Genomic DNA, 14946 nt, shown 5'->3' with positions numbered 1-14946 from the left:
GCCGCCGAAACGGGCCGGAAGTGACGTCAGTGACGTCGCGCACGTGACGTCACTTCCCCCGCCGCCCGGCTGCGCGCCGAGAGGGTTTTGGCGCTCTGTCCCCGCGCGCGCTTTCGGTGAGTCGCGCCGGGATCCTGTCGCCCCTCGGCTGCCGCAGCTCCCGCCGTGACGCGCCTGCTCGGACGTGCGCGGGACTGCGTGGCCCCCAAAGATGGGCGATCTGCGATTAGCCGAGTGTGGTTGCAAGCTGGCCCTGGGCTGGGGCCCGATGGGCTGCGTCCTAGGATGCCATTGCTGTAGGCCGAGAGCATTCAGGGCCTTATTTCTCCAGTTAGCCTGGGAGAATGGACCACGACTAGATCGGGGGGTTTCACAGGATAGAAAGTCTGGAGCGGGAAGAGGAAAGGGCGCCCGCAGATTGCCTGCAAGGCGGGGCCTAGCGGCCTCAGGACTTGAGCACCGGGTGGGCATCCTATGGTGGCGACAGTCTTGTACCCAGACTGGGCTGTCTGTCCTCTGCCGTTTGTGAAAGGAAGACAGACGTGTCTCCCAGCATAGGAAGACCTGCACCCAGGACCTAGCCCCTGACAACGGGAATAGTTGGTTTTGGAGTGCACGGGCTCCCCCTTTGCCATTTCAATTATTCTGGGTATTGCGTTTGTTTGTTTGTTTTTAATGGGGAATGGGGGTGGTGAGCAGAACTGCAGTGGCTTCCTGTGACCTGACCCTTCCCAGAAGGCTACAGACATCCATGCAACCTATCCTGAAATGAAATGGGAGCATAGACTGCCCAGTGCTCACGCCCTGTGCCCACTTTTCCCACTCCAGCTCTGGATGGGTGTCCCCAGAGTTCCTAGTGCATGGGGAGTTACTCCAGGGAACCCCAGGGCTTCTTAGTGTCGAGTGGTAGATGCTTCAGGCATGGCTGGAGAAGCCTTTTCTCCCTCGGAGCTCACGGTCGCAGCACCACCACCTAGTCCGCATATTGTAAGCATTGCCCAGGACTTCTGCCTTTTGTTTCCATCCTGGCTCATTGCTGGAACTGTTAGCAAGGGGGCTCCTGACCTGTGGGTTATGGAGTCTTTAAGGATCAATTGAAAGATGTCAGGGCTCCAGAAAGTTAGTACAGGGTTAAGGCATCTGTTTAGAAAGCTGCCGATCCTGATGCCTTCCTGACACCACATACTGTCTCATGAACCCTGCCATGAGTGATTCCTGAGCACAGAAAGCCATGAGCAAGCCCTGAACACCACCAGGTGTGATTCCCCCCCAAAAATAGGCCCCTCGGGGCCGGAGAGATAGCATGGAGGTTAGGTGTTTGCCTTACATGCAGAAGGATGGTTCGAATCCCAGCATCCCATATGGTCCCCTGAGCCTGCCCACGGGGGGGGGGGGGGGGACGACAACGATTTCTAAGCATAGAGCCAGGAGTGGCTCCTGAACGCTGCAGGGTGTGACCCCAAAACAAAAAAATATAGGCCCCAGAAAATTTATAGATCAAAACAGCTTTGCTGTGTCAGAGAGCACTGGAAGTGCTGTGTCTATGGTACATTTGGTTGGGGGCATGCCCCAGTACCAGATGAGACACATCCAAGTATTCTTTGATCACCCAGAGTTTGTGAGCTCAAAGTAGGATCCCTCGTGTCAGTAACTTGCGTTAACATGTGGCTTTTGCCTGTGAGTATGTGTGTATATTTATTTGGATCAACTACATGCTCTTGGCTAACGCATTATGGAACAGAAAGGAGTTCAACCCCCAAGTTAGTCTAATGGAGTTAGAGTCAGAGGTACAGGCTGTGTACATGGGACATGTTTCTGTAGTATGGCCACCTGGTCAGCTGCAGTAGAGGCCTGATCAGCTCTCCTGCAGAGCTATTTGGGCAAGAAAAGGAAATATGGGCCAGAGGATGGGTTGGGTACCTGGCCTTAGCACATAGCTCACCCAAATTTGATCTTTGGTGCCCATATAGTCCCGAGCACTGGCAGGAGAGCTATGAGATTGCTGGGTGTGGTCCAACTCTCCCCTGAAAGCATGATAGTGTCAAACTGTACCTGAGAAGTGCACAGAGCTGATCAGAGGGGAAAAGTCAGAGTTCCACTCAGGCAGGAGCAAGGGTGTAATGGCAGTGCTCTTATTGGCCCAGGACTGTTGCACAGCTGGACATGAAAACTTCCCAACTTGGGGAACCGTCCCTAAGTAGTCCAGCACTGTAAAGTTGGAAGCTGCAGAGGAGCAGAGAGCCCAAACCTGAGTAGCCATGTCCATGCACCAGTTGGAATGAGGCTGAAAGGACTAAATCCACCACCTGGATCCTAGAAGCTACAGCCCAGATGTCTCCTGCAGGGGGAGCTGTTGGACGTCCCAGAGACCAATGCTACCAGGCTGGCCCACTGAGTGTGTCCTCACAGCATCTCGCTGTCTGTCTCTTCCCGCTGTCTTTCAGGAGGACATTGTGATGTTGCTGGCATCTAGGAACCAGAACTATGAGTGAGTTTCGTATTCACCATGATGTCAACGAGCTGTTGAGTTTGCTGCGTGTGCACGGTGGGGATGGGGCCGAGGTCTATATTGAGCTGTTGCAGAAGAACAGAACCCCATACGTGACAACCACTGTGTCTGCACACAGTGCTAAGGTGAGCTGGCTGATCCCCTGGTTGGACTGGGCCTGCAGAGGTGCAAGGATGCACTGAGCTGAGAGCCTGTCATCCTGACTTTGGGACCTGTGAGGAGGAGACATTTTCTCAGAGCATCATCAGGCAGAAAGGATGTTTTAGTGTTATTTCTTTGAAGGAATTTTGTTTGTACCTAAAGTAGTTCTGTATTGCAATTTTAATTCAGAATGAAAGGTATATATCTTTAAATCTGCTTTTAGGACAATTATGAGGCCTTGGTTATTCATTGTAAAGTGAACCTAGCTGAAATCCTAAACAAAAGTGTTCCCTTGACTTCCTCTTCCGACAACCTATTATTTTGATATGTAAAAGCCCACTTGGATTATAGGACCTTCCCCCACCCTGGTGAGTTTGGCTATAAAGAAAGAGGAATGCTGGATTTTGGTGGGGCAGAGAGAGCACATGGCAGAGAGAGGCCATGAGGTCAAAAGCAGGCTGACTAGTAAATCTGTCCTCACTGTGGGATTCAATACTCACTGGCTTGGTATTATTTCTCAGCTGCTACACTGCTTCATCAGACCTTTCTGCCTAAGGGGTTAGAAACACGGTGCCTGGGGCTAGAGTGATAGTACAGTGGTAGGACGTTTGCCTTGGATGCAGCCAACCCAGGACAGACCCTGGTTCGATTCCTGGTATCCCATTTGGTCCCTGAGCCTGCCAGAGCTATTTCTGAGCAGAGAGCCAGGAGTAATCCCTGTGTGTGACCAGGTGTGACCCAACCCCAACCCCCCACCCCCCAAAAAAAGAAACACAGTGCCTGGGGTGGTCTCACCCACTCATGGATTTTAGTTTTTGGGTCACACCTGGCAGCGCTTGTGGATTACTCCTGGCAGGCTCAGAGAATCATATAGGATGTCAGGAGTCAAGCCTGGGTCATCCAGGTGCAAGGCTAACGTCCATACCACTTTGTGTTACCACTCTGGCCTTATGTTTATTATTCATGCTTAGAAGGAGGACAAGACAGATAAAATGGGCAGAATAGAGTTTCAGAGTACTCCCAATTCTATTTGACACATAAGAAACTTTTAAGTCAATAAGAAGTCATGGCCTCCAGAACAGACCATGGAGCCCTGGGCCCCTGTTGTGACTCTGGAGTTTTTTTTTTTGGGGGGGGGGGGTCACACCCAGCAGTGCTCAGGGGCTACTCCTGGCTCTGTGCTCAGAAATCGCCCCCGACAGGCTTAGGGGACCGTATGGGATGCTGGAATTCGAACCACTGTCCTTCTGCATGCAAGGCAAACGCCCTACCACTGTGCTATCTCTCCGACTCATGACTCTGGTTTTTAACTTAAGTCCTTTGTTGATAACTATCACTTAATTGCTTTTGTGTTTTTAAGGTTAAGATAGCAGAATTTTCTCGTACTCCAGAAGACTTTCTGAAGAAATATGATGAGCTGAAGTCTAAAAGCACCAGGAACCTTGATTCCTTGGTGTACTTGCTGTCCAAGCTCACGGAGGACAGGCAGGTATGTCCTGGACCCTCAGTAGCGCCCTCTTCTGGCATCTGCTGCACTGATTTCCCCAGGGCTGTGTCTTGTCCTGTGGTCTGAGGGATAGAAGATGGAACTGTGAGATAGACAATGCCAAGCCCCAGTCATGCCAAGGAAAGCTGCTTTGGGCCTGGCACCTTTGTGGTCTACTGGGCACCAGGATGAGTGTCAAATGGACATGGCAGTGTCCTAGAGATGCAGTTGAAGAATTGTGTGTGAGCTATGAGGCCCGGCAGCAGGCAGCCCAGGAGAGCACATTTCTAGGACCTCAGGCATTTGTGCTTGCATGGGGCCACAGAAGGGCGGGTACCGGTCTGCCTCTTGAGCTGAATAACGCCAGTTTTGCATCCTTTCAGACACTACAGTACCTCCAGCAGAATGCCAAAGAAAGAGCTGAGTTGGCAGCCGCTGCCACCACCAGCAGCATCCCCGGCTTTGGCACCCCGGCCATGGCCTCCAGAATCTCGATGCAGGAGCTGGAGGAGCTGAGGAAGCAGCTGGGCAGCGTTGCCACAGGCTCCACCTTGCAGCAGGTGCGTTGCCTGCAGCACTGACCCATACCTCAGAGTGACCCACACCGTGTCTGGAGAGGTTGCTTTGCCCCGGGTCTTTCTGATCTGCTTCTCACCCTCCCTGGTGCTCAAGATAGTCACTGCCAGGCCAGTCTGTGGCCTCTGAGCCATCTGCTTGCCCCCCTCCAGGCTCTTCTAGGGCAGAGATGCGAACCTCTGATGTCCTGCTCTGAGCAAGTGGGCCTAGCTGAGTGGGTAGTTGTGCTTTGGGTTTATTTTGGTTTGAGGCCACACCTGCATGGGGAACAGGCCCAGATCACCATGTGCAAGGCAAGCACCTTAATCCTTGTTACTCTATCCCTGACGTGCATTTTGAGCAAAACATGTGGGACTCCTTTACTTCGTTGACTCCTGAGAGCTGCTTTCCTTAGGTGATACTTTCTAGATGGTTCTTGCTGGATTGTTTTCATTCTCTTTGTAATTCTTCAGGGAAGCCCCTCCTGGCATGTTTGAGGGATGCTCCTGGCTTGGTGCTTTGCTCTTGGGGTTACTCTGGGCAGTGCTGGGGGACCCTGGGCTGACCATCAGACCTGGCCATCCTTCCCCACCTGTGTTTTCTCTGTGGACCACCATTGGGTGCGTGTCCTGGTCTCGTGTAGGCTTCACACTCCTGTGAGATAGCCTGGGTGAACTCAGTGAGTGCCACGTTGCACTCCTGGACACTGAGCCCACCAAAGCTTGGCATTCGGGCAGGGAGCACCCTCCCAGGAAGTGACTTGGCTTGGGTGTCACACAGAGCAGAGCAGAGCCGGATCTGGGTCCTGGGGGCAGACTGGTGTAGGTGCCATACTCTGTCCACAGTGCTCCCTGAAGCCTGTCTGTCCTGAAAGTGTCTTTCTGATCTTGTTCTTGAAACACTGTCACTAGTCTCTGGAACTTACAAGAAAGATGCTTCGAGACAAGCAGAACAAAAAAAACTCAGGCCAGCAGCTCCCGGTTTTCCCTGCCTGGGTGTACGAGAGGCCCACGCTGCTCGGGGACTTCTTAACCGGCTCAGGCCCAAGCACAGATACCACCGTGCCCATAGGTATGTGCTGCATCTCCCCTGGCAATGAGGGGTGCTTGTGGGCCAGTCCGCAGCTTCAGGCTGTCCTTTAGTTTGGAGGCCTCAATGTCCACCGCTCCCTGGGGCCAGCGCAGTCTTGGGTTTTCATTTCTGTGATTCTGGGGGTGTGGAGAGCAGTGGGTGGCAGCCTGGCTCCCTGTGAGCAGCGGGGAGTGACCCCATCTGGTGTCTGCCGCAGGCTCACTGCCGCTGGCTGCCCAGGAGTCGGCCGTGGTGGAAGACTTGCTGTATGTGCTGGTGGGTGTGGACGGCAGGTACATCACAGCCCAGCCCCTGACTGGAAGACAGGGCCGCACCTTCCTCGTAGACCCCAACCTGGACCTATCCGTCCGAGAGCTGGTGGGCAGGATTCTGCCTGTGGCTGCCAGTTACTCCACCATCACCAGGTAGGTGCAGCGGAGGCCCGAGAGCAGTGTGGAGAGATGGCCTGCATTTTTTCCTAAAGAGTAGCACAGAGGGACAAAGATAGTACAGCAGGGAGGGCACTTGCCTTGCATGTAGCCAACCCAGTTTGGTCCCTAACACCCTGTATACTTCCCTGATTTCCACCAGGAGGGATTCTAGGCACAGAGCTAGGAGTCAGCCCATAACAACTCAGATTTGGCCTAAACCGAAACAAAGTAAGATGAATCTTTTTTTTTTTGGTTTTTGGTTTTTGGGTCACACCCAGCAGTGCTCAGGGGTTCCTCCTGGCTCTATGCTCAGAAATCGCTCCTGGCAAGCTTGGGGGACATATGGGATGCCAGGATTCGAACCACTGGCCTTCTGCATGCAAGGCAAATGCCCTGGCGACTTGGGGCATCTTGTGGTAGAGGCTGCAGATGACGCAAAGCTGCCTGTGCAGGTTCATTGAAGAGAAGTCGTCCTTCGAGTATGGGCAGGTGAACCATGCCCTGGCGGCTGCCATGAGGACACTGGTGAAAGAGTACCTGATCCTGGTCACACAGCTGGAGCAGCTGCAGCGCCAGGGGCTGCTGTCCCTGCAGAAGCTCTGGTTCTACATTCAGCCGGCCATGCGCACTGCTGATATCCTGGCCTCCCTGGGTATGTGACGCCTCAGCCAGGTCCAACAGTGTGACGATTGTGGCTGGGACCAAGTGTGGGCAGCTGCCCATACCATGCACTGGCCACCTCCTTTCCTTCTGCTCCAGGGAGTGAGGCAGAGCCATGCTTGTTTGCTGCTAGAAAGCTCTGAGTAGTCTGAGTGCTTCCTCCATAGGGAGGGAAACATGGCTGGGGGCTTCTGGCTGCTCCCCTTTGCATGCAAGCACCCTGTCTCCTTGCAGCCACGTCAGTGGACAAAGGCGAGTGTTTGGGAGGGGCCACCCTCAGCCTTCTACACGACCGCAGCTTCAATTACACGGGAGACAGCCAGGCGCAGGAGCTGTGCCTATACCTTACCAAGGCCGCCAGTGTGCCCTACTTCGAGATTCTGGAGAAGTGGATCTACAGAGGAATCATTGACGACCCGTATAGGTGAGGTGGGTTGGCACCAGGGTGGTCAGGCAGAGTGAGGAGGTGCTTACAGAGGCACGGGGCCCTATGCAGTCAGGACAGTGTCTGCAGGGGGCACTGTTGCCTTCACTCTAGTGTTCTGAGTCTCCTTGAATCGGGCTCTGACCACTCTGCTGCCCTTCCTACATGCCACAGTGTATTTAGATGCTAGGGACTCTAGCCTGTGGGTGTGGGTTTTTGTGGTTTTTGTGTCAGTTGTCCCCCCGACCCCCACCCCCACACACCTGGCTGCACTCAGGGGTTAGTCCCTGCTCTGCACTCAGATTTCACTCAGGTTAGGCTCGGGGAAGCATAGGGGATGCTGGGCATCAAATCTGGGTAGGTCCCAGGTAGGCTATGTGCAAGGCTGACGCCCTGCCACTGTCCTATCACTCCAGCTGCTGGCCTGGTTGTGTTTTTTTTGTTTGTTGTTTTGAGTTTTGGGTCACACCTGGCAAAGGCACTCAGGATACTTCGGGCTCTGTGCTCAGAAATCGTTCCTGGGGGACCATATAGGATACTGGGGGTCAAACTGGGTCTGCCCTGAGTCGGCTGTTGTTGCTTTCATGAGACCGTCCACGTGTGTTGGGTGAGGCCTTCCTTGGGTTGGCGCCCCTTGCCCCTTCAGCCAGCGGGTCTGGAAATTGAAGGGTAAAGGTGGAGAAATTATCACAATCAGTCAGTTTAAGTTGCACAGGTTGGGGCCAGAGAAATAGCATGGAGGTAAGGTGTTTGCCTTGCATGCAGAAGGTCAGTGGTTCGAATCCCAGCATCCCATATGGTCCCCTGAGCCTGCCACGAGCGATTTCTGAGCATAGAGCCAGGAGTAACCAACCCCTGAGCCCTGCTGGGTGTGACCCAAAAACAAACAAACAAAAGTTACATAGGAGTCAGCTAGCTATTTCATGGTCCTAACCACCATTTGCATTTCCTCACATGGCTTCTATGCTAAACTTTTCAAGCAGCCTTTCTCTGCTGCTTCTCTTCTATCTCTGCCTGTTACTCTTCCTGCTGCTCCTAAACCTTGTCTTTCTCTTTAATTTCTCCTTTTTTGCTGCTTTACATGCTTCCTTGCTGAGTTCCAGCCCCAGCTCCTATTTAATGGTCTCCCAGCCTCCTCCTCTCTGGCTCTCTCTCAGAAATCACTTCTGGCTTGGGGGGACCATATGGGATGCCGGGGATTGAATCACGGTCAATCCTAGGCTAGTGCTTGCAAGGCAAAGGCCTTACCTCTAGTGCGCCCACTCGGGCCCCTCTGTTTCTCTCTTACCCCCTCTTTCCCCCCCAGGCAGACTCCTCTACCATTCCTGGTGTTTGTTGTTTCAGGTGGGATAAACAGTAAGTGGAGGAAGGGGATACCCACAGGCTATTAGCAAGGCAAACACCCTACCACTGTGCAATCACTCTAGCCCAGGGGACCTCAAACTTTTTAAACAGGGGGCCAGTTCACTGTACCTCAGACCATTGGAGGGTCTGACTATAGAAAAAAAAAACACTTATGAACGAATTCTTATGCACACTGCATATATCTTATTTTGCAATGAAGAAACAAAACAGATACAAATATAGTATGTGGCCTGTGGGCCATAGTTTGAGGAGTCTAGCCCCTCCCCCTTTGTATTTTTTAAAGTGCTTTTATTTGTCTGCCTTTTTTGTTTTGTTTTAGAGCCACACCTGGTGGTGCTCAGAGGTTACTCCTAGCTCTGCACTCAGAAATTGCTCCTGTTAGGCTCAGGGAACCAAAAGGGATGCTGGAAATCAAACCCTGGTCTGTCCCAAGTCTGCCACACGCAAGACAAATGCCCTACATCTATGCTATCACTCCGGCTCCACCTTCTTCCATTTTTATTTCCTCACTGGGTTTTGGATCAGTCCTGACTCTGGCACAATTGATGCTGGTGATCAAACCAGGCTTCAGCCTGTCAAGCCATGTCCCACCTCCTGTCAAGTTGCAGCACCCCACAGCTTCATGGAACAGCTCCCTAAAAGTGTCTCAGTCCCTGGAGGAGGTGAGGCTTGGTCCTCAGTCCTGAAGGAAGCCGCCTCCACTTGGGCCTACACATGCCTGAGCCTTGGTGCCCCACTTCATGCACAGATGTGGGATTCTTTTTTTTGTTTTGTTTTTGTTTTTGTTTTTTCGGGCCACACCTGTTTGATGCTCAGGGGTTACTCCTGGCTAAGTGCTCAGGAATTGCCCCTTGCCCCTGGCTTGGGGGGACCATATGGGACGCTGGGGGATCAAACCGCGGTCCTTCCTTGGCTAGCGCTTGCAAGGCAGATACCTTACCTCTAGAGCCACCTTCGCGGCCCCAGATGTGGGATTCTTTATGCTTGGCCCCATGCCCTGTGACGCCCTAAGCTGGTATGTGCTTGCAGCGAGTTTATGGTGGAGGAGCATGAGCTTCAGAAGGAGAAGATCCAGGAGGATTACAATGACAAGTATTGGGAGCAGCGGTACACCGTGGTGCCCAGGCACATCCCGTCTTTCCTGCAGAAGGTGGCCGGCAAGGTCCTGAGCACTGGTGAGCTGTGCCCCTGACCCACCTAATGCACCTGGCTGTGGCGAGCTCTGCTGACTGCCCGCCCTGGTTCACTCTTCCTCAGCACTGCCCATGACCCCAGTAGGTACATCACAGAGGCTCATGCCCCCTTGTTCCTGGGTCCTCGTGGTGGCATTGTTGTGTTTCTGGAGTAGATCTAGGCATTTGGTCCACACTCAACATTGCTTGGGTTACTCCTGGCTCTGTGCTCAGAACTTAATACTGGTAGTTCCAGGGATTGAACCCAAGTCGTCCTCATGGAAGGCAGGTGCCCTTCCTACTGGCCTAGCACTCTGGTCTTTGGAGCAGAGTCTCAGATGCCCTCGGTGTTGATGAATTGCTCCAACAGCCAGGTGACTTACTGGCCCTGTGCTCCACTTGAGGGTGTTGGTGCCCTTTGGAGGCACTGAGGGAGGTGAACCCCAGGACCTGGTTCCTGCCCTCAGCCAGGCTCTAGAGAATGGCAACGGGGAACAGAATCTCTGTGATTCTGGAACCCTGTGGCCAAAGCCCTAACTTGTCTTTGCCTTAAGGGGCATGCTCCCCCCCAGTCCTGTCTTCTGCTGAAGGCCATTCTGAGCCCAGAGTCTGGATATGCTGCCTGGCCAGGTACATTGCCTCCAAGCAGAGCTGTCCGGAAGCCTGAGATGGCGCCAAAGGCTGTTTGGAGTTGGCTCATTCCCTTGACCTAAGACCTCAGCTTGAAGTACCAGAGCGGGGCCCCAGGGGCTGGTCCTACAAGACTATGACTGCCTGCCTCTGGTGCAGCACCCTGAGGCCACACTGAGGCCCTGGTCCGCTGTTTGACCCCTTCAGGGAAGTATCTCAACGTGGTCCGGGAATGCGGGCGTGATGTGACCTGCCCCGCAGCTACCGAAGTGGTCTACACGCTGAAGGAGCGGGCCTACGTGGAACAGATTGAGCAGGCCTTCAGCTATGCCAGCAAGGTGCTGCTGGGCTTTCTGCTGCAGGAACAGGCACTGCTGGAGCACCTCAGGTGATGGGCAGCTCTGCCCCCTCCTAGCTGCCACATGCGGCTTGCTCCTGCTCTAGAGGCCACCCACTTGTGTCCACACTGGCATCCCCAAGCCCTGGCACTGGGTGTCTACTGTGTCCCCACCTGAGCCTGGCTGCAGGCCAGACCACCCCTTTTCCTGGGATGCTAGCTAGGAGCAGGGTGTTGGGCTGACCTGGCCTGTGCCTCACCTGCCTAGGGTGCCCCCGCCGGTCTCCAGGTCTCACCTAGGCCTCACCCAGACCTCTCTGATAGGTCCATCAAGCGTTACTTCCTGATGGACCAGGGAGATTTCTTCGTGCACTTCATGGACCTCACGGAAGAGGAGTTGAAGAAGCCGGTAGATGACATTGCACCCTCCCGCCTGGAGGCATTGCTGGAGCTGGCCCTGCGCATGAGCACTGCCAACACCGACCCCTACAAGGATGACCTCAAGGTGGACAGCGGGGTGGCCCTGACTGCTACAGGGGCTGACCCAGGAGAGTAGCTGCATGTAGGGATCCCAGATCCAGCCCAAACACCAGATAGCTGCAGAGCCCCAGCACTTCCTCCTCAGGCCAAGCGATCTGGAGCCCCTGCTTCTTAATTGCTGCACTCCTGCTCCATCCCCCAATCCTCCCCTCTTACACTCTTGCTCCATCTCCCAATCCTTCCTTCTCTTCTGCTCTCTTCCTGCTTTCCCCTTCTCCCTCTCTTTCCTTCCCCCTTTCCTCTCCCTTCTTTCATCCCCCTCTCCTTCCCCCACAAGGCTGCCTGTTCCTCTGTCTGTTATCCCCAGGCACAAGCACACCCAGTGACTTGTAGGCAGTTTTGTTTCTATTCCCATTTGTGACATCTGGGTGGTGCCCACCTACTTGGTGCAGGATAAACCTAGGGCCCCTGGGGAGCATTTGCTGAGTTCCTTTGAGCTTCTGGTTTCCTCGGGAAGTAGTTCCTGTGTTTGCGTGCGGCTGGGCCCTGGGCTCCTGAGCTTCTGTGGTATGCTGAGTCAGGTCTCATCTCTTTCTTCCTCTTTTTCTCAGATTGACCTCATGCCGCATGACCTCATCACTCAGCTCCTGAGAGTCCTGGCCATCGAGACCAAGCAAGAGAAGGCCATGGTGCAGGCTGACCCCACGGAGCTCACATTGAGTGGTCTGGAGGCCTTTTCCTTCGACTACGTGGTCAAGTGGCCACTGTCCCTGATCATCAACAGGTGAGAGGGGCTGTGGAGTGGCTGTTGCAGGCCACTCACCATGAGGGTGGGCCATGGCTCTAGTGTGCTTTTGTGTCCTTGAGGCTCCCTACTGCCACCTGTGACTGGACTGTTTGCACAAGTTTGTTGGTGGGTGGCAGGGCCCAGGCTCTGCCCTTGTCTTTTGAGCCTCTTTTCCCGTTTATCTTGGTTTTTGCACTGTGGGTGGGCAGATGACAGGGCACCATGTAGTACTGGAGGTTAGATTGTGATGCCAGTCCTAGATTTGGTCTTTCTGTTGGTGGTTTGTTTCCGGGCCACTCCCGGTGGAACTCAGGGATGACTCTTGGGGGTCTCTCAGGATCTTATATTGTGGCAGGGATAGATCGGTCAGCATGTGCAAGGCCAGCGCCCTACTCATTATACTGCCTGTCTGGCCCTTGAAGGAAAGCACTAACGCGCTACCAGATGCTCTTCCGGCATATGTTCTACTGCAAGCACGTGGAGCGGCAGCTGTGTAATGTGTGGATCAGCAACAAGGCAGCCAAGCAGTGCTCACTTCACTCGGCAAAGTGGTGCGTCTGCCCCTCCCCAAGAAAGACAGTTCCCATCCATACGCATGTCCTTGCACTCCTGTGGGGACTGTGGGCCTGTCCCCTCCAGCAACCAGGGAGGCTAGACCAGGCTCTGTGCCTGCTGGCCTGTAGACCCCATTCGGCTCTATCAAAGACCCTTACCTCACAGGCTGGCTGGAGCCTTCACACTGCGACAGCGGATGCTCAACTTTGTCCAGAACATTCAGTACTACATGATGTTCGAGGTGATGGAGCCCACATGGCATGTGCTGGAGAAGAACCTTAGATCGGTGAGCGCTGCTGTGTATGCAGACTGGGCAGGGCCGCACTCAGCAGGGTGAGGCAGTCATCGAGCTGCTAGAGATCAAACCTGGGTCAGCTGCACACAGGGCTGGCACCTTGACCACTCAGCAGTCTCTCAGGGCATGAGATCTAAGTCATGCAGAGCACAGCAGAACATGCAAGAAGTTCTGCACTAATCAGGATGTCCCCCCAGAGGGTTCAGAGACAGCAGTGGCTTTAGTGATCTTCAAGTGTGGTGGGAGTACTTGGGGTGCTGGCTTGGAGGTTCTGACAGGGTCCGAGCGCCCCACCCTCATGTGCCTTTGGAGCTTCACCTGTGTCCCTTGGTCTGTCCTGGAAATGCGTGGCCTCTGTCATAGAGCTGGCTCAGGCTCAGACAGAAGCCGCATTGGTCCCCATCCCTCACCCCCCAGGCCAGCAACATTGACGACGTGCTGGGTCACCACACGGGCTTCCTGGACTCGTGCCTCAAGGACTGCATGCTGACCAACCCTGAGCTGCTGCGCGTCTTCTCCAAGCTCATGTCCGTGTGTGTCATGTTCACCAACTGCATGCAGGTGTGCTGCTGTGCCAGGCGTGTGCATGGGGCCCGGGGACAGGTGCATCACGGCTGATACGCGCCTCCCTGCCTCCAGAGATTCACACAGAGCATGAAGCTAGATGGTGAACTGTGCCCGAGGGCGCCAGAATATGGCCTGCTAGGACCACCCACTGATGTCGAGCGGGCGGAGGAGCGTGCCAGGAAGGAGCATGCCAGGAAGGTGCGGCAGTGGGCGGGCGGCCAGAGGCCTGCTGTGGCATGAGTCACTGACACAGGCCCCCAACACCTCCAGGTGTGTGTGTGCGGCTAGGTGCCAGGCTCCCAGGGGCAGGGCTGGTCTGTTGGCCTCTGAGTGGGACTGGATCCAAGTTCAGTGCAGATGCAGTACATGGTAGCAGTGCCCAGCACACGGGACCATGGCCTCTTTCTTCCTCACGGAGCCACGGGAGGTGGTCCAGGGCCGGAAGTACAAGTTCCTTCGCATAGCAAGGCTCAGCCAAGAGGAGAGACGGGGCTGCCACCGCCCTCATGGCTGTCTTGTCCCTAGCACCTGGCTGAGCATGTGGACGCGCCGCAGCTGGCCTCCAGCTTTGAAGCCACCATCAGCAAGTTCGACAAGAACTTCTCTGCGCACCTGCTGGACCTTCTGGCCCGACTGAGCATCTACAGCACCAGCGACTGTGAGCACGGCATGGCCAGCGTCATCTCCAGGTCCGCCTGCCACCACACTGCATTGGCTTCTGGCCAGATACCCTCGGGCTCCAGGGCCCTGGGGCTCTGGGTGGTGGGAAACACCGGGCAGAGGGCAGGGGTCTGAGCCTCCACCCTCAGAGGGGGAAGGAAGGGCCAGGGTGGACTTGATGGGGAGGTGGGCTGGGCACCCAGCTCAGGGCACCAACCTGTAGCAGTAAAGCTGGAGTGACTGGACAGCACCTGGCTGCAGACTCTGCTGCCTTCTAGATCCTGACCTATATACTGGAACCACGAAGTCTAACACTTTAGTGTGTGTCCTTGTATATCTGTCCATGTATCTGTATACTAGAAGTATGCCTGTGTGCCTGTCTCTGTTCATATGCATGTGTGTGTCTATATTCTGGTCTATCTGTGTGCTTGTCCATATGTGTGTCTGTCAGTTCGTGTTCAGTTCTGGCTGTGCCCAGTGGTCTCAGAAGTCACCCTGGCCCCCACAGGCTCGACTTCAATGGCTTCTATACTGAGCGTCTGGAGCGTTTGTCTGCAGAGAGGAGCCAGAGGACAGCTCCCCACGTTCCTGGCCCTCGGGGTCCACCAGCACCAGCCCCTAGGGTTGCTGTGACTGCGCAGTGACCCCATGGGACAGCCCTGTGCTGGCCTGCTAAGGCCACATTGGAACTAGGCTGCCCTCGGCACTCCCCTCCGGCTGAACCTGTTCTTCCCTTTGCCCCAAATAAACAGTGAAAACCCAGACTCTGAGTGTGGTGCTGAGCAGAGGGGCTGGGCCATACCCTGGTGTTGGGGTAGTGG

General features: G+C 54.7%; 1 protein-coding gene across 2 annotated transcripts; it reads left to right on the top strand.

Moving 5' to 3' along the window:
- Positions 1–52: 52 nt before the first annotated feature.
- On the top strand, positions 53–14887 carry TUBGCP2 (tubulin gamma complex associated protein 2). Of its 2 annotated transcripts, none has more exons than XM_049790543.1 (18): positions 53–116; positions 2445–2634; positions 4011–4139; positions 4520–4696; positions 5603–5762; positions 5980–6187; positions 6646–6845; positions 7088–7277; positions 9672–9817; positions 10652–10832; positions 11106–11286; positions 11873–12045; positions 12471–12599; positions 12769–12889; positions 13316–13429; positions 13538–13663; positions 13991–14154; positions 14634–14887. In XM_049790543.1, exons 2-18 carry the CDS (start codon positions 2485–2487, stop codon positions 14767–14769), a joined length of 2685 nt encoding a protein of 894 aa, XP_049646500.1. In that variant the 5' UTR covers positions 53–116; positions 2445–2484; the 3' UTR covers positions 14770–14887. The 2 variants fall into 2 exon arrangements, with proteins under 2 accessions (XP_049646500.1, XP_049646499.1); XM_049790542.1 differs by having other exon boundaries at positions 13316–13459.
- The last annotated feature ends 59 nt before the right edge of the window (positions 14888–14946 follow it).

This window comes from Suncus etruscus, chromosome 17 (assembly GCF_024139225.1).
Source record: "Suncus etruscus isolate mSunEtr1 chromosome 17, mSunEtr1.pri.cur, whole genome shotgun sequence".
NCBI lineage: Eukaryota > Metazoa > Chordata > Mammalia > Eulipotyphla > Soricidae > Suncus > Suncus etruscus.
Note: the sequence above shows the minus strand (reverse complement) of the source record. Positions and strands in the feature narration are given on the sequence as shown.

Coding starts and splice junctions, on each gene's coding strand:
- TUBGCP2 (XM_049790542.1), top strand. CDS start 2,485: ATGAGTGAGTTTCGTATTCACCATGATGTCAACGAGCTGTTGAGTTTG. Junction 7,278..9,671: donor ATCATTGACGACCCGTATAG/GTGAGGTGGGTT, acceptor ATGTGCTTGCAG/CGAGTTTATGGTGGAGGAGC. Junction 12,046..12,470: donor CTGTCCCTGATCATCAACAG/GTGAGAGGGGCT, acceptor TGGCCCTTGAAG/GAAAGCACTAACGCGCTACC.